The sequence below is a fragment of the Polistes dominula genome, unplaced genomic scaffold, assembly GCF_049000335.1.
Source record: "Polistes dominula isolate Pdom_NZ unplaced genomic scaffold, Pdom_raw_medaka contig_23, whole genome shotgun sequence".
NCBI classification, from domain to species: domain Eukaryota; kingdom Metazoa; phylum Arthropoda; class Insecta; order Hymenoptera; family Vespidae; genus Polistes; species Polistes dominula.
Genome location: NW_028300963.1, coordinates 4,774,211 through 4,798,886, shown reverse-complemented (window position 1 = coordinate 4,798,886; position 24,676 = coordinate 4,774,211). Strand labels below are relative to the sequence as shown.

Here is a 24,676-nt window from a genome sequence, read left to right as displayed (position 1 = left end):
CGTTCGAAAGTTTTATCGATGTTTATTTTAAATATCTTGGTAATATGTACAACAAGTATGATGAGAGCTAAATAAAAAATACTAGTATTTTCATTCATTATATTATTAACCTTTAACACTTCGCACATTTTTGTACCACTGCTTGTAATTAATTATGATAAGTATTATTTTTAAATATTTATTTATTGAATTTTTCAAAAGAGATCTTTCAACAAAGGAACTTCAATTCTTTTTTTATTACTATTTTTTTTTATTTTTTTAACCAGTTAATTGACAATTAATCCGTAAATCTAGTGTTAATGTTTTGAATAATTTCTAATCATACTTTTTAAAATTAAAAATAATACCTTTTACTATTATTTAAAAATATACACACTTTCAATTTTTAAAACAAATTTAAAAGTAAAATCTACAAAATAAAATTCGACCAATATGCTCAGTGTATAAGTAATGTAAGCTCAGCGAGTTTTAACGTCTTAACAAATATTCTATTCTAGATCGTTTATCTTAATCTCGATTAACTTTCGGTTAATGGATTGAAAAATCTTGTTCGTCGATCGATCCAATCGTAGACGACTTTCGGTTTATCAACGCCTTCGGCGAAGTGCAGTTCTCCGTTATTGATTTTGTAAGAGAGAAAAGAACAAAAAAAAAGGTGTATAACGTTGGTCGGCAGAAGGGCCAGCCAGGAAAAGGGAGCGTTGATGGCGGTCGCGATAGCGGTCTACGCACATACATACATACATTCATCATGTATGCATGTATGCATGCATACATATATACAGTTAGTATTGCTAACGGTTCAAAACGATGCCACGGAAAGTAAAGTTCTCCGGCTGCACACCACCTTCCATTAACCAAGCAACCAACCAACACCCCACTCCCACCCCCACTTCATCCAACACACAAAATACACTTCCCTTCACAACCCTCTCCTTCATTTCTATTATCCATTCTGGTACTGGTCAGCAATAGCAACACAGTAGCAGCAACGACTTTGGACCTTCTCGAGGGCAATTTTGCAATAATGCCACGCGAAGGTTGAACCCGTGACATTCGCACTTGACCGTAATCAGAAAACGCGAGAACGTCGTCGTTCATGCTAAAGTCGCGTGTTTAGTGGAAACAAAAAAAAACCTCTCACGTGATTCAGGACACAGAACAATGATCGATATATAGTATTCTTTTTATCGATTTATTTCATCTATTTTCGTTTACATTTTTAACATAATCTAAGATTAATCGCGATACAGAAATTTATCGAATAAAAAAAAATGAGTCTTATAATTTTCTTATTTCTTTCCTGGAATACAATTTTTATATTGATAATTTCTTTCACGCAATTCGAGATATTGTAATTATACGATCAATATTTTTCTTTTCTTTATTAAAGTTTTGAATTTAAGATTGATCGATAATCAATCGATTATATTGAAGTATTTAATCGAATTTTCAAGAAACGTTTACTAAAACCAAGCAGCATCATGTTTCATGATAAAATCTGGAAAAGTAAAGAAAATAAAATCATTGTCTCTCAACTGCAGAATATATTCGTAATTGTCGTTCACGTATCAAGGATTAAAAGTTAATTCCTTTATCCTGGTTTGTTTCGATCGTTGCTCGTTCGTACATACAAAGAATAGAAATGGCTAACGAAAAGGGTTGTTGTTTCTTCATGAGAGGGTGGGAATAGTGGTTTTGGTTTTTGCCCTTCCTTTTGCTCGAATATCCCCAAATGTCTTATTGGCTAGCGTCACGGCATCAGGTTTTATCCATTGAATCCGCTCGATGGCCTAACCAAGCTCAGCTTAGCTAACCAATCAGCCAACTCGGAAATTTCGGCATCGATTTCGCCGTCGTTAGCACTGCAGAGGTTGTTTATTTTGGCTAGCAGCAACAGCAAGCGAATGTCAGGTCAGGGCATCTGTTCTGTTAATTTATATACATATACATATACATATATATGTATATCCATCCTTGTCAATCTATCACTATATTCAAGCTGTCCGTAATTTTTTTGTATTCTCTAACACCATTCGTCATTTTTCTTCTTTTATCAAATCTCATAATCGCTAAACTAGTCTAATAAATTCTCTCTCTCACACACACAATTTCAATGTTAATCCTTTTGCACTCGAGGGAGACAATAAAAAAGAAAAAAAAACTGAAGCAAATTCAATTTACAATTTAGTCTGCAACATATCAACTATGACTTTTCTTTTAATACGTATATATGTATAAACCGTTTATTTTAAAAGTGTGCTATAAGTATATTTAAAAAAAAAAAAGTGAGTTATCACGGTATTTATGATAACTTTTTAATGTAAACTTTTTATTTATAACTTGTTAGTATTTAATTTGTTAAAAAAATGTCAATGTGCTTTGTCCAAGCCAATTTAAAATTAGCTTGAAAGAAATTTATATACTTAATCAAATTACATATTGATAAAATAATACAAAAAAAATTTCAGATTTGACATAATTAATATTTTGGAATTGACCAAATATAATAAAATCTTTAAATTTGCACCACTTTTCAAATAAACGTTTCGTATAATTTATTTATAATACATGAATATAATATTTCTATTGAAATTGTTTTATGAATTATTGCTAATATATGAAATGAAAAAAAAAAAAAACAAACAAAGAAACAATTTCGAGTGGAAAGAAATTAATTTTCATGCATACACCTTTAATTGCATTTTGTAGTGTTGAATTAATTAATTAGTAAACAAAATTATTTATAATTAAATGAATGAATAAGAACGAAAGAATAAAAATTTAACTAGATAGAATTTTGAAAAAGGGTGGAGATTTTAAGTTTAATAATAAAGATGATTTCATTTTTCATCGAGTAGTAGGCGGACACCTCTATTAAAAGGACTTCGTAACTCGTACACACAAACTTGAACGGTCATACATCCTACGTGTGTAAGAAGATGGAAAAAGAAAAGGAAAGTCTCGATCATAGTAATAGCCCTTCGTTCGTTCGAATTATATTGACGGTTTATCGTCTGATAAAGGAGAGAAAGAACATTTTCCGAGAGAATTCCTTGCAGCATGAAAAATCGTATTAGATTTGCCGGATAATTTCTCTCTCTCTCTCTTTTTCTCTTTTTCTCTCTTTCTCTCTATCTCTCTAAACATATATTCACACAAAACCACGCAACATCGTTCTTATATATATAGGAGAGCTTTATCTTTTGTTTCCACAAAATTGGTGGGTGCGTTTCGTATACGAACCAAAATGCTCGTTACGGTATTGTTCTTCCCCTGCACACACACACACAACACATGTATATATGTATTGTGTTGCGTTAACTGTTCCATGTTTTGTATGTGGCAAGTGGAGTATACCAAAAACTGCTCATCGTTATTCTTATTTTTTGATAAAATGTATATGTATGTATGTGTATGTGTATACGTGTCCTTTATCAAATTTTTTTTTCCAAACAAAAATAAAATCAAATCAAAATCTGTAATTGTTGCGACAAAAGTTGTAAAAAGTATACAAGGTTGATATAAAATAAATCACAACGAAAATAAGCTATTCGTGAAAGTGAACAATCGATGAACTTTTTTCTAGTCTCTCTCTCTCTCTCTCTCTTTTAAAAGACCACACGGTAAACCTCGAATCGATTCTATTCGTCTAAATTCCCTTATCGTTCTTTGTAACGTAAGTCTATACATACATATATATGTATCTATATATAGATATATATGATATAAATGTTACTATATATTCTTTGTGAGGACATTATATTTTTAGGTCGAAGTAAGCCGAATCCATAGTAAGAGAAAGAGACAGAGAGAGAGAGAGGATCGATCGAATCCATAAAATCTGCAACATACAATGGATGTCTTTGTCGATTCGATAAGACTCCCTTCAAAGAGTCCTTTATTGTAACATCTCACCTGATAGATATACAATATACAAGCAGAATTTTTCGTACTAGACGAAATATATCGTAACAATATATATATATACATATTCACGAAGCATATGGTGGTTGTTACGTTTTACTTACACTCGATAGGTTGGTAACAAAAAAAATATGTAAAATTTCTTTACTCCTTTGAGCAAAATTAAATATTCATCAACGAATTCAAGAATTCAGAAAAAAGAGATATGAAAAAAAAAAAAATATATATATATATATACATAAAACATTTTTGTATTTTTCAAATTAAAAAATAAGAAAGATGTGGTTTACTTTTTAAAAAGTAGACAAAAATAACGAAGATAGAAACGTGTCAAAGACACAGGTGTGTGTGTGTATTCGCTAAAGTTTAACATCGTTGATGTCTCTCTTTGAACCCGCATGTTCTCACATTACGAACCATACGTTTATATTTATATATATACACCTGTGTAGGTATCCACATATAGAAAAATTTTCGCATGCCAGTTATTCGATCGTAAATAATTCATGCAAACCATTTCACAGTAGCGTTGTTTCAGAACGAGAACAAATATCGGCGATAAACTCGGTTAGCTTTTTACGGTGATTACTTTTATTTATTTATTTATTTTTTGTTAAACTTTCTCTCTTTTTATTTTGGATAGTATTTCTTAATGAGCGTATTTAAAACGACACGTTCAAAATGATTATCAGATTAAAGAAAATATATGTAACATCGTTTATTCGAGTTAAAGTATTGCCATTAAAATATTTTCACGATTAACAACGTGACCAATTTATATTGGAAAATTATTACTTGTGTTAAAAGAGAGACACTGTATCGTGAATAATAATAATAATGAGAATTGCAAGAGCAATGATGTTTCATCGTTGTTTAACGATTGGTAGAACTGCTGTTTATTGCTGCACGCTGCTCCTTTCGTAAACTGGAATCATTGCTTGTTTCCTTTTACGGAAAATGACTAATTTTAACAGTCGTTATCGACTCGATCATTTCATTTCACGATATAGATACTTACATTCTAATTTTAACTAAAGGTTTATAAGTAATTACGTTGTCATTTTTATTGGAATGTTCATTAAGCTTTAGAAACGTTGACAATATTTTAATCCTAATTAGTAGTAAGTCACATGAAAAGTGATTTACAAATAAAAGTATTTTATTATTAATTAATGAAATAATTAATAATTTCATATTATTTGTAGGATACTCATTAAAAAAATAATAAATGTATTTCTAATAAATAATAAATTATTCTTATAATACAATATTGAAGAAAAAGGGAACGCACAATTAGGAACATTCGTTATTTTTTGTGAGATTATCAACAAAATTATTAATAAACGTTGTGATTTGTTTATAAAATATACAAATGTTAAATAAATGAACATAAGTTAATTTAAATGTTAAGTACGAAAACATAATGGAGGAAAATAATGCTCAAGGATTTATGTTTCATTGAAAATGAATGGGTTGTAGGTAAATATTATGTGTTAAATCTCTGTTCAAGTTGATGAAAATTGGAGAAAGAAAATGTACGATGATCATGTACAATCGTAGAATTTAAAGATCGCGTGTTACCATTGAAATCCGTTAATCAAGATGGGTCTTAAAAAAGCACTATCATTCCATCGAGCTCTGCAACTGGCAATTTATAATCAAAGAAAGATCTGATGCATTATTTAAGTACCTATATATACATACATATATATCAAGTAGGTTTTATATACATACTATATATATATATATTATATAGAGTGAATCAATAATTAACTTGTATATAATTTTATTTAATTTTGTGTATGTAAATTTATTTTTTTTTCTACATAGAATCTGTTCGTGTTATTTTATTAATTATTATTTTATAAGTTTTATTGTATAGGGTAAATCAATAATTATACTTTTCATAGAATCTGTTCGTGTTATTTTATTAATTATTATTTTTTAAATTTTATTGTGTAGGGTAAATCAATAATTATACTTTTATATAATTTTATTTAATTTTGTGTATGTAAATTTATTTTTTTTCTACATAGAATCTGTTCGTGTTATTTTATTAATTATTATTTTTTAAATTTTATTGTGTAGGGTAAATCAATAATTATACTTTTATATAATTTTATTTAATTTTGTGTATGTAAATTTATTTTTTTTTCTACATAGAATCTGTTCGTGTTATTTTATTAATTATTATTTTATAAGTTTTATTGTATAGGGTAAATCAATAATTATACTTTTCATAGAATCTGTTCATGTTATTTTATTAATTATTATTTTTTAAATTTTATTGTGTAGGGTAAATCAATAATTATACTTTTATATAATTTTATTTAATTTTGTGTATGTAAATTTATTTTTTTTTTCTACATAGAATCTGTTCATGTTACTTTATTAATTATTATTTTTTAAATTTTATTGTGTAAGGTAAATCAATAATTATACTTTTATAGAATTTCATTTTATTTTTTTACGTAAGTTATTCTTTTTTTCCCCCTCTCATAGATTCTGTGTTCACGTTATTTTATTAATTATTATTTTATAAGTTTCATTATATAAAATACAATTATAAAAAAAAACATAAAAATACGATAATAGAAAGCATTATTTAGCATTGAAACAAACTGAGAATCGATATTTGAATATTTTACTAGACGTTATTACGTGGATAGTTGAATCCTAATTAGGTTGAATTTCATACGCTTCTCAGAGAAACGATCGTAAAGAGATATTCGAGAGAGATCCGTAATCTTATAATATAATTTATAAACATAGAGGATAGAGGTAAGGTAATATTATCTCACTAGATACTAGATTCTAACAAGTTGCATATAAATTTTCTTTAACCCATTACCCGCCTATGGCCTTCTTTTTTGGGCGCATTCTCAAATTCTTCTTTTTTTTTTTAATAACTGTAACTTCAGAATGAAATATATTTGTTAAAATCATGGGATCATATATCTTGTGTTTTATAAGAATATTACAAATTCTCATTATTTTATTTTTAATCAATAATTAAAAAAAATTCCCGTTAAATAGAAATATGTAACAGAGATAATAATAATAATAATAATAATAATAATATCTAACTTAAACATGAATAATTAATTTGTATTAAAGAGAAGTGCAGCAAAGAGCTCGGGGTAAATTTTTGATTAAATTATTCAAAAAAAAAAAAAAGAAAAAGAAAAAACAAGAAAAGAAATGTATGTCAATGCTTTTTATTTTCAAATGTCCGTGTACTTTTCTTAATTCTCGACTACATCATTTCCTTTTTAAGATCTTAAGTATATTTTTCTTTTAACGTAAAATCGTTTAAACGAAAGACCTCTTTTTTTCTAATTTTTTCTTTTTCTTTTTTCTTTTTTCTTTTTATTTTCCTAGAACGATTCGCATTTTATCGCAACGTTTTCATTTCTTTCAGTCTCTTTTATTTTCCTTTATCTTTCAGTCTTGTTTCTTCTCTCAGTCCATTCCTTATTTTTCTTTTCTTTTTCTTTTCTTTTTTTTTTTTAATCTTTCCCTTTCTCTTTTCGAGCACATAAATCTCGAGGAAAAAAGGTGCTCACAGCTAAAAAGGGTTTTTCTTAAAGATATTATGCAGGCGTAACTAGACGATGGATTTTGGTGGATTTTAACCATCTAACTTTACCTACCATTACACACCCGCAAACTTTTCTCTTATTTTTTTTTCTTCTTTTTACGATATATCGATCAATACTAATTTATTTCTTTCCTCTCTCTCTCTCTCTCTCTTTCTCCCTACCTTATCTCTACTTTATATTTACCATTATATAGGAGAAACGTGTATTACTGGCTTATTGTTTGGAAGCATGCAAGTTTTCTATTCTGCCCTTAACCTTCGAACCAAGTCTGTTATTGCATCGTCCTCTTACTCGTCTATTTCCTTTTATTTTGAACTTTTGGCAGCTACCAGTCAGTGACCCTAAAAAACATCGTAGTTTCTAGTAAAACTAACAAGTTTTCTTCTAGACAACACGTTGAACATCACTCACTTTATGTGTGTGTATCTGTGTGTTTGTTTGTTCTCATATATATATATGTTTTTTTTTTTTAATTTTTTTTCTCTCCTGTATATAAGTAAATTACATCAATTTCTTCATAAACTTTATCATATATTATAATTTATTAATATTAATATTAATATTTATAATTAATATATAATATATATTAAGGTATAATATAAAAAATTTAATTATTGATTTACCCTACACAATAAATTATTAATATAATATTAATATTTAACGCGAGACAAGAAAAGAAAGCCGCGATTATATTTTCAATAATAAACTCGAACGAACTAACACGTTTGGTGACGTGTTTCTTAAAGGAAGCTCATGAAATTGAATGGCACGATGAAATAGCTTTTACTCAACCTTAAACATCTCGTCGATAATTATTCTCTTTTGTGAAATGTGCCTTGTAAAATATGCGCCAACGTGAAAATTCTCGTAACTCGTTGTGAGTGACGAAGCTTATGTATAGGGGTGCTTTTAGTAAAGGAAGGTTTGCAGGACGAATAAGACGATAGAGAAAACGATAGAGAAGGAAGAAGAATATTAATGAACGATTTTCTTCTTCCTTCTTCATCTTTCCTATTAACGTGTTCTCATTAATCTAATAAAATACTATGGGATAAATGACCTTTAAAATAACGCCTTGCAATATTCTCTTCGTTTGTAATAAACCCCCTAAACTATATTACGATTTTTCTCCTTCTTCTTCTTCTTCTTCTTCTTTTATACCTTTCAAAATACAATAGATTGACAATTATTTTTTAATATTAATTGTTTTATCTAAATAAATTGTTTTTATTTTATTTTTTCTTCTTTGTTTTTTTTAACCCATTAACCCCTTAGAGTGCTATGGACACGTATATGCGTTTGGTAAAAATTACGAAAGTAGTCTATCGACGCATATACGTGTTTGTTAATATTAATGTCAACTAATCTTATGTTTATATTAATTAATTAAATTATATAGCATTACGAATATAGATATTATAAATGAAAACTGGAAATGTACAGTATAGATTTTTTATTTGTACAGGTAATTATAACAATTGTTTTATTGGAAGCATAGTATTGAAAATAATGAATAATGTCATCTTTTACAAAATCGCAATATTATAGGTTCTGCTGGATGCGAAGTTATACCAAATTTCAGTTTAATATCTTCAATTGATACTGCATAATCTGTGTGTAGAGTAAATTTTCTTAATATGGTAGCAGCAATTATCTTGATTTTGAGCATAGCAAAATCCTGTCCTAAAAGAGCATTATTCAATAAACATGTAATTAACTGATCAATTCATTAAAATATTATTTCAAGAATAGATAAGTATATGTTATTACCTATACAGTTTCTAATCCCTCGGCTAAATGGCAGAAAATATTTTTTATCTAAGTTTCCTGGCAAAAATCGATCCGGATCAAATGTTAAAGGATTCTTCCAGTTTTTCTCTTTTCGATGAAGACCAATAATTGAAATAAGGACATAGCAATCTTTCGGTATAACCAAATTCTCATTCACTTTAGACGATACATAATTACACATTATTTTTACATAAAATAGTAATGTCAATGGAAAAAAATATATATAGAAAATATTTTATTATAAATGTACCTTTCGTATCTCTAGATGCAGTTCGTCCAATAAATGGAACAGATGGAAATAATCGTAAAGTTTCTTTGATGACTCGCTCCAAATATTCCATTTTTTTAGTATCTTCCAATGTAATAGGATCATCACTTGAACCATACATATCGTATAATTCTTGATATGCTTGATTCTGCAACCAAAAATGCCCACGTGATACATGATACGTGATACAAATTTTGTATAAAAATATATTTAACTTTTAAAAGATAAGGACAAATATAAATTAATTTTTAATCTATGCGTACTTGAATTTTCGGAAATGTTGCCAGCATTAAAAATAAGAATGCAATTGCATTAGCACTAGTTTCACTTCCCTAAAAAAGAAAATATAAAATGTCTATTATCTTTCATGGATAAAATAAAAAACTTTATCTTATTTAAAAAAAATAAAACTTACTGCAAAAATGAATGTATTCATTTCATCACGAATATCTTTTTCGGAATATTCTCCACCCTTGTAAAGTGATGTTAATAGCACCTCAAGAAATGGACTTCTGATTTTATCTTTATTATCAAGAGAATATAATATACTTCTTAGTATTGGTATAAAAGTATACTATTTATAAATTTATAAACATTAGAATATTTTATAAAATTGTTATTCTTACTTTCATCAACCCCTTTTGATTCTTGAAGAATATTACCTTCTTTCATTAATTCCTTTTTTTCCTTATAATCTTCACAAATGAAAATTATTTATGTAAGTAAGATTTTATTTTGCTTAGCTATAGAATATTTATTAATAAAAAAAGACAATTACAATAAGAAAAATCATTTTACATGTACCTCGTATGTGATATTATCAATATATAATCGAAGCTTCTGTAATCGCTTTCCCTGAGGCGAATTGTTAAATATAAAATCCGGATGTAACCAGATTTTAATCATCCTTTCCATAATAATGTCAATGCCTCTGTTAAGTGTAAAAGTAAATAAATATAAAATAATATTGTATTATATTATAAGTATATAAATATTTTCTTTATTATTACTTCTCAGCGTATTCGGCATATTTTATTTCCGAATTGTTTTGTAAATCTAAATTACAATCCAATAGGCAATCTGTCAGTAGAAACAAAAAATCAATTTTTAATAAATTTTAATACGACGGTTTATTATCAAGCTTTCCAAAATTCTCAAATCTTACCGAGTATTATATTAAGTGTACATGACATTATATTTTTCATGATATCTACGTTTTTGCCATTATAAGTTTCTAAAATAGTTGCCAGTATATTTGAATTTTTAACTATTCCGGCCATATAAGTTGAAAACATTTTTTGTTTGAATACTGGACCTAACATCACTCGATGAATTTTCCATATTGACGCTTTAAATAAGATAATATTTGTTACTTTAATTTGTTATGCTGGTTTTTCAAATATTGTATTTAGTAATTAAAACATAAAGAAACCTTAACCTATTATTTACCTGGAGCTGTAAGCAACCCATTACCAACATAGGGTTTTACCATGTCATAGTGTTTACTTTTTTTAAAATCATACTGATTGTTTGATATAATCTAAAAGAAAATAAACATATTTTATCAACAATAAAATACAACGATTGAAAGAAAATTCAACATTTGTAAGCGAATTGTAAAGAGAGAATGATATTAATTCATATGAATCTTACCTTAATATTTTCAGGATCATCAAATATTAAGATTAATTTTGGGCCTATCCAAAGTCGCCAAGGTGAAGAATATGTTACAGATGACTTCGTTAATTTATAAGTTATATCTAAGACAATTTTATTTAATAGAAATAACAGAAGTGTATATATTATTAATATGAAATAAAAATGTACCTTTCAAATCACCAAGAAACATATATAAATTTCCGATCAAAGGATAAGCTTTAGGGCCTGGACAACATTTCACCATATTAATTTCCCGAAATTTATTTTTTAAGTATTTAATAATGTTGAATAATATAATTACAAATACTGTTAAAGCAATAATTTTAATAATATACCACATGTTTAATTAAAAAAAAAATTATAAATTATAAACTGAGTAAATAGTTTAAAAATACTGCTGAATCTCCTCTTTTAAGAATGGTTCAGTTATAAAATTACTATTACGCAACGACTTCTTGTATCTTCTATGTCTTGATAGAAAATAGGAAAAAGTGAAGAAACGGGGAGACTATTTAAGCAAGTCCAAGATTGTACTATGTAGTTGTGTCTCTCAAGGATGTTTATAACTTGTTTATACGAAATGAGAAAAAAAGCTGTATTTGTCTGATGGAAACTAATTTATTTTTCATATTTATATAAATATGCATCGGTTTATATAATATCATATAAATTATACTATTTATATAATACTATTATAATATTATATATTGTATAAATCGAAACAATATTTATATCGATAAATTATTTTATATAAATTAAAAATATATAATATTATAAATTTTATATAAATTTATATAAAATTTACTTTTTTATTATTCGATGTAAAACATATAGTTTTGCCTATTCTGATAATACGTTAAATTTATTCATTAGAATAATTTACCTTTGATTGCACGTTTTTTTTTCGTCCTATTTGTTACATATTCCTATTACGTGTTTTACCATTTCATCTTATAATGATTAATTACGAACTCGTTAGGATATTTTCGTTTACGTTGTAGCTTTTTTATCTGCTAGAAAGAAAAAATTCATTTGTTAATTAGATAGGATAATAATTTTGTAAAATTATGAGGTTTTTTATGTTATATTTTTTACATTTAGAAAAAGATTATTGACAAGTTAAAAAACGGTTGCAATTAATCTTTCATACGTATAATGAAATTTCATGATTTTTCTCAGAATTTCAATATTTTTAATAGTTATATTTTTAATAGATTTAAATCTTGATGTATACAAAAATCCTTAAAATTTGTTTAAAGATTGTTTAATAAGCAAACTTTCTGCACATTTATAAAGATACTTTTTGCACATTTTCTGCACATACTTCATATTACAAAATTCAAGATTTACACGGTTTAATGATTAAATTGTTGTAAGATAAAATGAAATGTATGTCCTTGTTGTAACTCGTTACGTAAGATCGTAATTTAATCTGATATCATTCGCAAAATGGAAAAGTCAAAGACATACTAGAAAATTGTATACATGTATATATATATATATATATATAGGTGAAACACAGACATTCCCATAGGGCTTTCATAGCCACACCTCATAACCCAAATACTAAAGGTACGAACCTACTAAACGGAGTATAATATAATGTTGTTAACGCGAACACCATTTAATATAGCTTGTAATACATTTACAAAGTTAATTAAATAATATTTCATTTAATGTTGTAATGGTTATTTGTTATATATATGTATATATATACATTTGTATGTAATACTTGAAAATACACCGTCAATATTGTTACGTTCTTATTTGTTTGCTTGTGAATTTATGTTAGATCGTTAAAAGAATGTTTAAGAGAGTTTTGCCTATTAACCGTAAGTCTCTTCGAGAACTATAGCGATAAACGCATTGTAAAACAGTGTATAACGGGGTGTCGAGGAAAATGAAATTGATTTTCCACGAACTAAAATAAAACAGTGTGCATATCACAAATATACATTTATTTTCAGCTATAGAATGTAACCACAGATGTTTAGAATCAAAAACTTTAGAGAATAATATTGGTCAATATTTATAACCAAATATTAAATGTGTTTCAATTACATTAATAGAATTAAATTTTAATTAAATAATTAATACAATTATTTTTACAAAAATATTAAATATAAACAAAATTCGTTTGATATGCAATGCAAATGTAAAAGAACATTTATTCACAGTACTTTTTATATATTATATAATATATTATATATAATATATAAAAAATAATATATTATATAATATAATATATAAGGTATAAAAGAATATATATATTTTTATTTATTTATACTTTTAATTTAATTTTAAATTATTTATATTTATATTTATAAATATAATTATTATATTATATAATATTATTAATATTAATAATAATGCTGTTTATATATTATTTTTATATTTTATTATTTAATTTATTTTTACTAATTTAATATTTAATATTATATAATATTATTTATTTTAATATAATGTATTCATATTAATAATATTTATATAATAATATTATAATATTAATAATTATTTTAATATAATAATAATAATATTATATTTATAAATAAATAAATATAATATAATAAATAATAATAATAAAGATATAATAATAATAAATTATAATAATAAAAATTTATAATATATATATATATTCTTATTATTTCTTCTATTTATATTATATATTAATGTTATAGAATAAATATATTCGAATAAATATAATTACAATTTGAAAAATAATATAAATTTTTAAACATACATAGAAATATAAATACCGTATAAAATATATACGGAGGTGGAAGGAGGGGAAGGGAAAAAAAGCGTAGTAGAACATCGAAGGTAGTATAAAAATGGGGTATATACACTTGGGTCTATGAAACGGACGATCGAATAACTCATTTAAAAGTCTAAATTCGTCGGTCGGCAAGAAACGACAATGGCGCGTGCTGGTATTGTAACCCTCTCCCTTCGAATGGAAATATGTATATTTACAGCTGTATTTTTCAAGCATAAAAGATAAATTGTTCATGCAAATGAACGTTCCAAAAGTAACAAACACTATACATCCTGATTATTATTTACTTTTTTTCTATTTTTTTTTTTTTTTTTTTATGTTCAACCTAGTCTCTTTTTATAATTCATCTCCATTTGCTTCTTTAACATTCTTTTCCTTATATTTTTTTTTGTTTTTTAAATAAAAAACGGACAACGATTCGTTAACATTTTGTTATTGGATTCCTCGTTAATGTTCCTATGTTAGATTTTTCATGCTATCCTTATTTATCATTCACGTTTTATCTATACATTACATGATTGCGTTTACTTCAAGTAAAAAGAATTTCTTTGTGTGAATTCATGCGAGACACGTCTTCCATAGTTACATCGATATACTTTGACGTGACTCGCATCAGAAAACTAGCAAAAATATCGCTTGTTGCATTTGCCCAATGAATGTTTTCATTTTTCTTTGAAATTTGACCTAAGTCACGTTTCAATGCTACTGCACTGCACTTTTATTTTTATTTTTTTTTTTTTTTTCTCTACAACGGATCGATCGTCTTATTAGCATAACTTTTACTAACATTATTTTAAATTATTCGATAGATTTTCTTCTATATTTGTATTATTTTAATATTTATAACAAACAATTTTTGTACAAACAATTTTATTAATTATTTTTAAAATCGAATTGTGCTAACACCGAAAAGCGAAAGGTCCCGAGATCGAATCCTGGTCTAATTAACAATGACTAGGTTTAAACTGTGTTTTTATATGTTCCTTTACAAGATGAACTAGTAAACAAGCGGTTGTAATGATAATTGTGCTAATAGGATTAAAATATATACACATTTTATACATATATTATTTAAAATTTGACCAATGTAAAAAAAAGTGCAACGTTTAATACAAATGAAAAGTTAAATTGTTTAATATAAAAGATAAAGTATACTATATACAATTCTCGTTTTTTATTTTTTTATTTTCTATTTGTGGAATTAAAGTTTTCATAAAGTACGCTTGTAAAAATGGCTGTCAGAAATTGTTTAGAAAATAACATAGATAGAAATGAGTCAAGTGAAGGAAGAAACAACATTGGTAACGCGATTATTTATTTATTTTTAATATCCAGAACTCTCTTGGATATATATAAATATATATATATATATATATGAAAAAGTGAGAGGAAGAAGTAGAAATGGAGATAGAAAGTAACCTGTTTTCAGTCCTACCAATGCTTGAGTTGTATCACTTGTGTTCACATAACTTCAGAGTAGAAATGATAAAACAAGTAGTTACCTATATATATATGCAATATCTACTTAGGTGCATTAGCATTAGATGTAATTTGGTTTACATTTAAAATGATCAACATTCCTAATGTAAACATTAACAACGAATATAGTCCATTTCAAATTGTAAGGAAGGAAAAAAGAAAAAAACAAGAAAAATAAAAAGAAGATAAATTTGTAAAAGTATATTTAATTAAATATTATAAATATGTATGAGTTAGATCAGGGGGTCGGCAACCTGTGGCTCGCGAGCCACATGCGGTTCTTTGGATGTGAATTTGCGGCTCTTTAGTTAAAAGAGTCTGAAATCATCCTGAATTGATTAATGAGGAACCGATGAATAAACAGATTAATCTTTTTTTTTTATCAAAAAGATTTATTTATGCGAGTTATGCGAGTACTATTTATTTTGTTAGCAAGAACAAATTTTGTGGCTCATTAAATCATTGACATTTTGTAAATTGTAATTTTTGGCTCTTCCGACTCAAAAGGTTGTCGATCCCTGAGTTAGATGAATATCGTAAATGATATATACGAAGGGGGTACATCGACCTTATAGGAAAATAAAATGCGTATAATAACCGTAAAAATTAGTCTTTCATCGTAGACAGAGGATATTTTCCAGGTATATAGAAACGTCGTCATATATACGCAACAAATATATGGTATCCGCAACATTATCGCTTGAAGAAGGAACATATACTCTGTAAACATTAAACTAGCCATTTGCGTATGTCATCGAACCGCGACATGTGTTACCAAGCCCAGAGACTAACAGATAATCGATTTTATGCGAACTACTTGTTGTAACGATATTTAAAAAAGAAAACATATTTTTTACTTCATTGCAGTATAAACTAACTTTTCTAATAATTATTATTATCATCATCATCATCATCATCATTATCATCATCATCATCATCATAGTTAAAGAATGACGACGATGTAAGTGACACTTTTAGAAATCGTCGTAGGTGTGTTTAGAAGAATTACACGTACAACACGTTTATTACTATGGCACGTAAGCATCCCAACATAAACGCAATTATATACAAAGACTTCGTTTGAAAAATGAGAAACGCGCATTTACCTACACCTAGTATTAATAGTAGTAGTAGTAGTAGTAGTTCACTTCGCGTGAAACGTTTCCCTTTCAGCTTTTATTAACGACCCTCATTAAAGCTCGTACTTTGTCGTCGTTTCGCGAACGCCTACTACTTCGTTGTTCTTTACATCGGACACACGCAGTAGTTGCCTTTTAATTAATAAAGGTGAATTATTATGTGATAGCTCGATCAGATGTTAAACGATGAAAGATAGAAAAAGAGAGAGAAAAAAAAACACGTCCAGGGACACATAGTTTTATATATATATATATTTTTTTTTTTATACTATTAGTATTATATTTTTCGTGGAATTATTACGATAGTATATCGCAAAAGTTTCTCTAGTAGTCTTTATTATTAATTATTAAAAGTGCATTTCTCGTTTCTATCGTTATTTAATTACAAGTTTTAAAAGTACAATCGTAGTGAATAATTATGAGAACGTGTAACGAGAAAAAAACATTAAAAAGAGTAGATATGATTAAAAAAAAAAAGAAAAAAAAAAGAAGAAAAAAAAGGAAGAAAAAATATAAAAAGAACGTCCGCTTTTAAATGTATAGTATTAACATTTTTTCCTAGATTACGTGTGATAACTTTTTCTTGAAAAGCATTTATAAAAAAAAAAAATAAAAAAAAAAATAAAAAAAAAAACAACTGAGCAATCCATCGTTGATGGAAACGAAAAGTAAAATCCGTGTACGTTTCGAAAAGTGCATCGTTCTTCGTTCAAGAGAGAAAGAGAAAAAGAGGGAGAGAGAGAGTGAGAGAGAGAGAGAGAGAGAGAGAGAGAGTAAGAGTGAAAGGGTTCAAGTCTAACCAAGTAGAATCTGTGAACATTTATTTCTATTCACGCTTCCAACACGCTCCAAACAGTCTGCGAATGAAAAACGATTCACCATAACCACCACCGGTACGAGGGCTTGTAAATATTTCGTCGATGAAAAGGAAGTACATTTTAAAGCAATAGTAGTAGTAGTAATAGTAGTAGTAGTGGTAGTGTATGTTCGAGAGAGTGAAATGGAAAGCCGCATTAAATCAGCAGCTTGCTCGTGTAGCAAGTCTTCTTCTTCTCTCATTTCTAACGTCGAATAAACTCGTTAACAGACATCTTTCATACTAGTACTCAACGTTCAAACAAAAAAGAGAAGTATCGTCAATGATGTTTATCCATCAAAAGGTGTAAAACCTCTCCTTCTCCCCTCCAATATAAAAATTTTCCTGGACAATGCTACTCCAACTACTACTACCTTTTTTTTTGTATTTTTTAATTTTATGTTTGTTTGTTTGTTTTTTTATTTAGGTTTTATTTCAAATTCTCATCAAAGAAAAAGAAAAAGAAAAAAAAAGAACGTAAAAATTAACTTCTTATTTTTCTATTTTATTTTTTTATTTTTATTACTTTTTCTTTTTCAAATTCTCATCAGAATAATTATAAAATTATAAAACTTAAACATTAACATCTCCTTTTTATTATTTTATTTTTTATTTCTTTTTATTTGTATTTTTATTTTTATATTTTCGTACTCATTATATCGAAGTAAGAAATACTAGTGATAAGAAAAATCAAGTATAAAGAAACGAGCAAACGAAATTGGCAAAATAGAGAGATGTACTTAAAAACTAGGCTATGTTTACCCTTGGCTTTGATTAAAGTATCGTCGTTCACCTTTTACCCCCGACGATAAAACTACCACGAAGACTTTGCGGCCTGATTTGCGAGCCTTTTGTAAACACTTCGTTCGCGTTTCTATGCGAAGAATGAAACGTGACTCAATTAAACGTTCCTGTTCCACTTAATTGAGAACACCGATTATTCCTATCCCCAACCCCCACCTTTCCTCCTCCAACCCACCACTTCTATCCCGTTTTTTCTTTCTTTATGGTAAGAAAAACGAAAGAAAAAGGTAAAAAGGGACCCGATTATATCTGTTCGGAAAAAAACTATCGTTTGGATTCCTTTCACTTCATTGATCGATTTAATTACTGAATTATTTTCTCCTTCATCCTTCTCTCTCTCTCTCTCTCTCTCTCTCTTTCTCTTTCGTTTTCTTCTTCTATTTTTTATCGAAGAAAAAAAGTAAAGTCACTAGAGAACAGAATTATATTAGACTTTCTTAAACAGTTTAAGTTAGTATTATGTAAAGTACAAATATGATTGTTACCTTATTCAATATGGAACACCTTGTATGTACTCATATTACGTTACGAACGTATATTACGAGTTTAAGCTACGGAATAGTTTATAACTCGGTTAGATCTCACTGAGAGAGGAAGAACAATAGGAACAAGCATAATATACATACTTGTGTCTCAAAAGAACAACCACAAGCGTTTCTTCAAGGTTATGTCATATATTTCCAGTCTAGGAGTAGAAAATTAAGCTACCAGATTGTCCTATCTAATCTAAATAGTTAAATGTAATGGACGAGGGAAAGGGTAGGTTAAAACCATTTGCTTTGCTTCTAATGGGTAACAGTAATATAAAGTCTGACAGTGTAATCATCCTTATGAGAATGCAGTAAGATTTCTAGGAACATTTTGTATGCACTTTTAAAGTTTTTCAAGTTTCCTGTTACTGACAAATTATTAATGTTTCATTGCAATCTGTGTGAACATTTTATTCAGGTAGTACAAATTAATTTAGAGTTCTTTTATCGTAGTGATATATATATTTTTTTTGTACAATAAGACAAATCGGATGGGGTATATTTAATCGTTGCACAAAAGGTTGTGCAAAATTTTATCAACCGTAATTGGTGCTTTTTTTTATTATACCAAGGATTTTATTATACCAATTATAAGAAATATAAATGTTTTTCTATAAAAACTTATCACATATGTATTATTATTCTTATATATATAATATATATGCAATATAATAGTAATATAATAAATTATATTTATATTATTATTATTAAGGATTAATAATACATATAATATATAATTATATTAATTAATTATATTATAATTAATATTAATATATATTATAATATTTTTTATTATATTATTATATATAATACAATATATATTATATATATATAATATATTATATATATTATAATTATATTTATAATTATATTAAATTTATAATAATTTTATGTAACACATTAATTAATTTAACATATAATATATTATATTATAGATTATTAATTAAATATTTTATTTTATAAAATAAATATATTTTTAGATATATTATATTTATTATTATATAATATATTATTATATGTAATATTAATCCATATTAATTCGTATCATTTTCATAACAACTATATGTCACTTCAATTTTAATATTATTTTTCAATAAGCACCTTTTCATAAAAATTACTTCTTATCTATTATTTATAAATTCTAAAATTGTTGAATGCAGAAAATATATGACCCAGATGAGATGAAAGTAAATTAGGTCAAATATACGAATGATAAATTTAGTTTATCACGACAGAATTATAAAATTGATCGATACATATATCGAATTCTCCAAAATTTATTCATGTTTCCTTACTTTTCTACATACATGCACACACATATACATACATATATACATACACATACATATATTATTGAAAGAATAATTACGTTTAACTTATTAAAGAGTGACCTTAACGAGGCCATAAGTTCAACTTTTTCATTTTTCTTTTTCTTTTTTTTTTTTTTTTGTGAAGATATACGTGTCTTACAATACTTCCTTGCTGTGTCAAAGAGAAGTTAACCTAAATATAGTGAAACTATTTTGGAATACGTCGTCAGTTTCTCTTTCTTTCTTCTATGAAAGTCTAACACGATCGAAAAGGGAAAACTTGAAAACAAATATATCCCTGGATTTCTATACGTAAAATGTGTGTTTATTATATTTTTTTTCCTTTTTTTTTTATTTTTCATCAACAAATTTATTAGAAAAATTATATAAAAACATTAAATAAAAATAATATAAATTAATCGTGTGTGTGTGTGTGTGTGTGTTTAGTAATTCATGTTTAATAACATTTCTATCGAATACTTTTGATGAGATATAAACAGCAATAGGACGTAACACTTTTTTTTCTATGGAACACCCTCTATATATATAATGGTGATGAAGTGGTATAATAGTGTCGGGGAGAGGCACGGGGATGATGTTCGAAGCATTTCGTTATTTACTGTCGCCACATGCAGGCAGGTGTCACGAACGTGATCTATGTCCTCGCACAAGTAAATGTTCTCTAGGAAAAAGAAGGGAAGAAAATAAAAAAAAAAAGAAAAAGAGGTTGTATGTTAATGCGTGCACGTATGTTTCTTTCTATATGTATGTATGTGTGTGTGTGTGTGTGCAAATGTTTACGTGTATACGACAATGGTTAGGCCGACTTTTCACCGGGGAAATATTTACACACGTGCGCGGAACCTACAGTAGTGTACCTGAAACACGTTCGTTCTAAACCATCACCACCACCTACACCACCCACCAGCATCACCATCACCATCATCACCAGTTTTGTTTCAAAAGTCACGATCGACCATAAATCCTTTCTACTGTATCATTTTATTTTCAATTCGTACGACAGACAAAGATCTTCTCGTTATCAGTAAAATTAATCGTTCTCTTTCGAAAACATTTTTTTTTTTTTTTTGGAAGTGAAAATTTCTTTAGAATCAGGGTGATTCGAAAATCGTGAAATGGAAGAAACCGTGAAACCGATAAAACAAAAATAATTAATTAATTAATCAAATTCAATATATAATTTAATTCTATATATTAATTAATTAATTAATTAAATTCTATATATAAAAATTTAGTGTCACAATTTGTTTGTCCACTAATAATTCCGAAACTACTCAACTTATCTTAATGACATTGATTTTATTTCACTTAGTGATTTTTTCCAACTTAGCACATAGCACAATTTTTATCCCATTTTTTTTATTTATTATTATTTTTTATTACTAATTTAAGGATTTTTATTTAGAGATTATCGAGGTTCTGTAAAGTTCTTTCAATAGATGGCGCGGTATTTCAATTCAATTGTTTCGATATATTCACATCTCGAAGCTTGATTTTCTTTGAAGGTTTCACTTCTACCGTGTGTGATCTACACACATCTGTTTTTTGTATATATATATATATATACATATTCTCCTTTAACAGATATTTATTACTTTCTTTACTTCCTATTGTTTTGGTTTTTCATTTTTTGATCAAGTAATATCTTGAACAAAGAATTAGATTAATTAATTGCTTGATTAATGATTTCTATTATGGTTGAGAAAATGAAATATTGTTTGGATTATTAGATATAAAAAAAGAAGAAGTGACGTAGCATAAATGAATAAAAGAATGAATGAATGAATGAATGAATTAATTAATTTCATTCAAGAGATTATTATACGTATATTAATATAAATATTAATGATTAGAAAATGACATATTATTTACAAATATAATTAATTATACACATTATAAATATGATTAATCATATAAAAATATGAATGATTCAAAAATAATATAATATATATGAAATAGAAATAATAGATATCTCTTAATAATTTCTCATTCGAAAGATAGAACAATCTAATAGAATGGTCTCATTCCGTCTTCCATCGTCACGACGAATCAATTTACATTGGAGTAGGGTGATCCACAGGGGGTGCATCAAGGGTCTAAAGGAAAGGAATGGAATGAAGAGACACACGTTAGTAGTAGGATAGAGACATTAGAGTAACACAATAGAAAGAGAAAGAATAATAGAGGAGAAGGAAGAAAGGAAACAACACGAGACCCACACTGTCTTTGAGAAGATCAGGAAAATAAGGAGGGCTGATATTGGTGACGAGTCCGTTGTGGGGCTACGCATATCGTGTTCATAGTGGGTGTTCTCCGTTTTCGGGAATTGTAACTCGATGTGTGAGACGCGAATACTAAGGGTTTCCAGGTATAGTAAAACAAACGATATCATGGAAGTCTTGAAAAGAGACGAAAAGATCGAACAGATTCTCGCACCCTTTCATTTCTTACTCTTTTTTTTTTCTTTGCTTTCTTCCTTTATCAACCCCCTTGGTGGTGGTGTATTTATTCAGTACAAAAAGACAATGCTAACAACACACCAAGCAACTATTATACCTCGTCAGGTATATATACACGTACTTTTCATTCGATTTTCTCTTAGTTTTAAGCAACCAACACCAGCACAAACCACTACTACCCACTACTACAACAACCAGCATTACCTGGTGCCCGTTTAGTAATGAACTTCCTAATAGACGGTAGACGAACTTACTAAAACTGCTTTAAACTTGCTTCGTTGCTTCTCGTTTAGTCTACGTTCGTCGACCGAGTTTTAGAACTTTGCCAACTCGAATACGTCGAATCTTTTTTTATTCTTCTTTTTGTTCCTTTCTTTTTTATTTTCTTTTTCTACTTCTTCTCGTACTCTTTTCCTTTATTTTTTTTTTTTTGCTTTTTTGCTTTTTTGCTTTTTTTACCCCTCATTTTGTCATATTCCAAATGAGATAACCGGATAACGAGCCGTTGCTAATGCTGCTGCTGTTGGTGCACTTTTAAAAAGATCTTTTAACGCTTTAAAAATCACTTTGTTTAGCAGTTTCAATTTAATTTCATTCCTGTATGATGATAATCATATTCAAGTTCTTCAAACTCTTGAGCATTTGTATAATTTGCAAAATTATCTTTCTCAAAAGTTGAAAATTATATCGTTAGGATTTCTCGAGAAGGAAAACAATTCCCTTTAAGATCTTCAGTCAAATGTTTTATTAAAATAGAATTTAATTTAATATCAATGAAACGTTTAATCGATATTATCTCAAATAATAAATTCTATCTGAAAGATATTCGATAAAATGTTTCCTCCTTTCTATTTAAATGTAATTAAACAAATGCGTCACATTTCACATCAATTTGAACACTTTAATTGACAAGTTGGTCATATATGATCAATCAAAGTTTCTCCTGTGAAGAAGTGGTTACAGTGGTCACTGGTAATTAAAGCGTTTCAATTACTTACATGTAATAAAAGCTGAATGAAAATTTACAGTTAATATATTTTGAACATTATTGTTAATAAGAATATGCTGTGAAATAAAAAGTACTCCATTGAACAATTAAAAATGTAAAGTGTTAAATAAGTTAAATAAAAAAATAAATGAAGAAATTTGACGATCGATGTCTATAATAAAATTATGTGTGATTTACAATAATTAATAAACTGTTATTATTATTATTATTATTATTATTATTATTATTATTATTATTATTATTATTATTATTATTATTATTATTATTATATAATAATAATACAAATATTTATATTTTTATATTTATTATATTATTATAATATATTATTATATTATTATATAAATAATATCTATTATATATTATATTATTAATATAATAATATATATATATAATATATAATAATTAAAATTATATATTATAATATATAAAATTATAAATTAAATATATATATATATATATAATAATAATATATAATAATAATAATAATAATATAAATATAATATCTATTATATATTATTAATAATATAATGTACCTAATATAATATATATATATATATATTATTTAATAAATATTTGTATTATTATTATTATTATTATTATTATTATTATTATTATTATTATTATTATTATATACTGATACTGATATACACTTTATTCCCATGTCAACCCTCGCGGGTTTTTAACATAGCCTCCTTGCTACATACTACTTTATTTTTTCCTATTCTTATTCTCCTCGCTATCCTCTCAAAGACCTTGCCACCTCACACATCTCCTCTACTAAAACACTTTTTCCCTTTTTTCCAAAGCCTTCTTCTCTCTTTCTTCCTCTCCTTCTTCTTCCTCTCCTTCCTTCTTCCTCTCCTTCCTTCTTCCTTTCCTTCTTCTTCCTTTCCTTCTTCTTCCTCTCCTTCCTTCTTCCTCTCCTTCCTTCTTCCTCTCCTTCCTTCTTCCTCTCCTTCCTTCTTCCTCTCCTTCCTTCTTCCTCTCCTTCCTTCTTCCTCTCCTTCCTTCTTCCTCTCCTTCCTTCCTCCCTTCCTTCTTCTTCC

General features: G+C 27.0%; 2 protein-coding genes across 5 annotated transcripts in view; one reads left to right on the top strand and one right to left on the bottom strand.

Moving 5' to 3' along the window:
* Positions 1 to 24,676, top strand: part of Ret (protein kinase receptor Ret oncogene) — a 58,531-nt gene that overhangs the window by 3,346 nt on the left and 30,509 nt on the right. The gene's annotated exons all lie outside the window — the stretch shown is intronic.
* LOC107065769 (cytochrome P450 4C1-like) lies at positions 9,169 to 11,793 on the bottom strand. Its single transcript, XM_089172557.1, has 11 exons — positions 11,416 to 11,793; positions 11,242 to 11,348; positions 11,038 to 11,128; positions 10,754 to 10,936; positions 10,599 to 10,668; positions 10,387 to 10,519; positions 10,215 to 10,275; positions 10,004 to 10,110; positions 9,852 to 9,920; positions 9,571 to 9,736; positions 9,169 to 9,476 (listed from the first exon to the last, which is right to left on the bottom strand). Exons 1-11 carry the CDS (start codon positions 11,585 to 11,587, stop codon positions 9,259 to 9,261), a joined length of 1,377 nt encoding a protein of 458 aa, XP_089028683.1. The 5' UTR covers positions 11,588 to 11,793; the 3' UTR covers positions 9,169 to 9,258.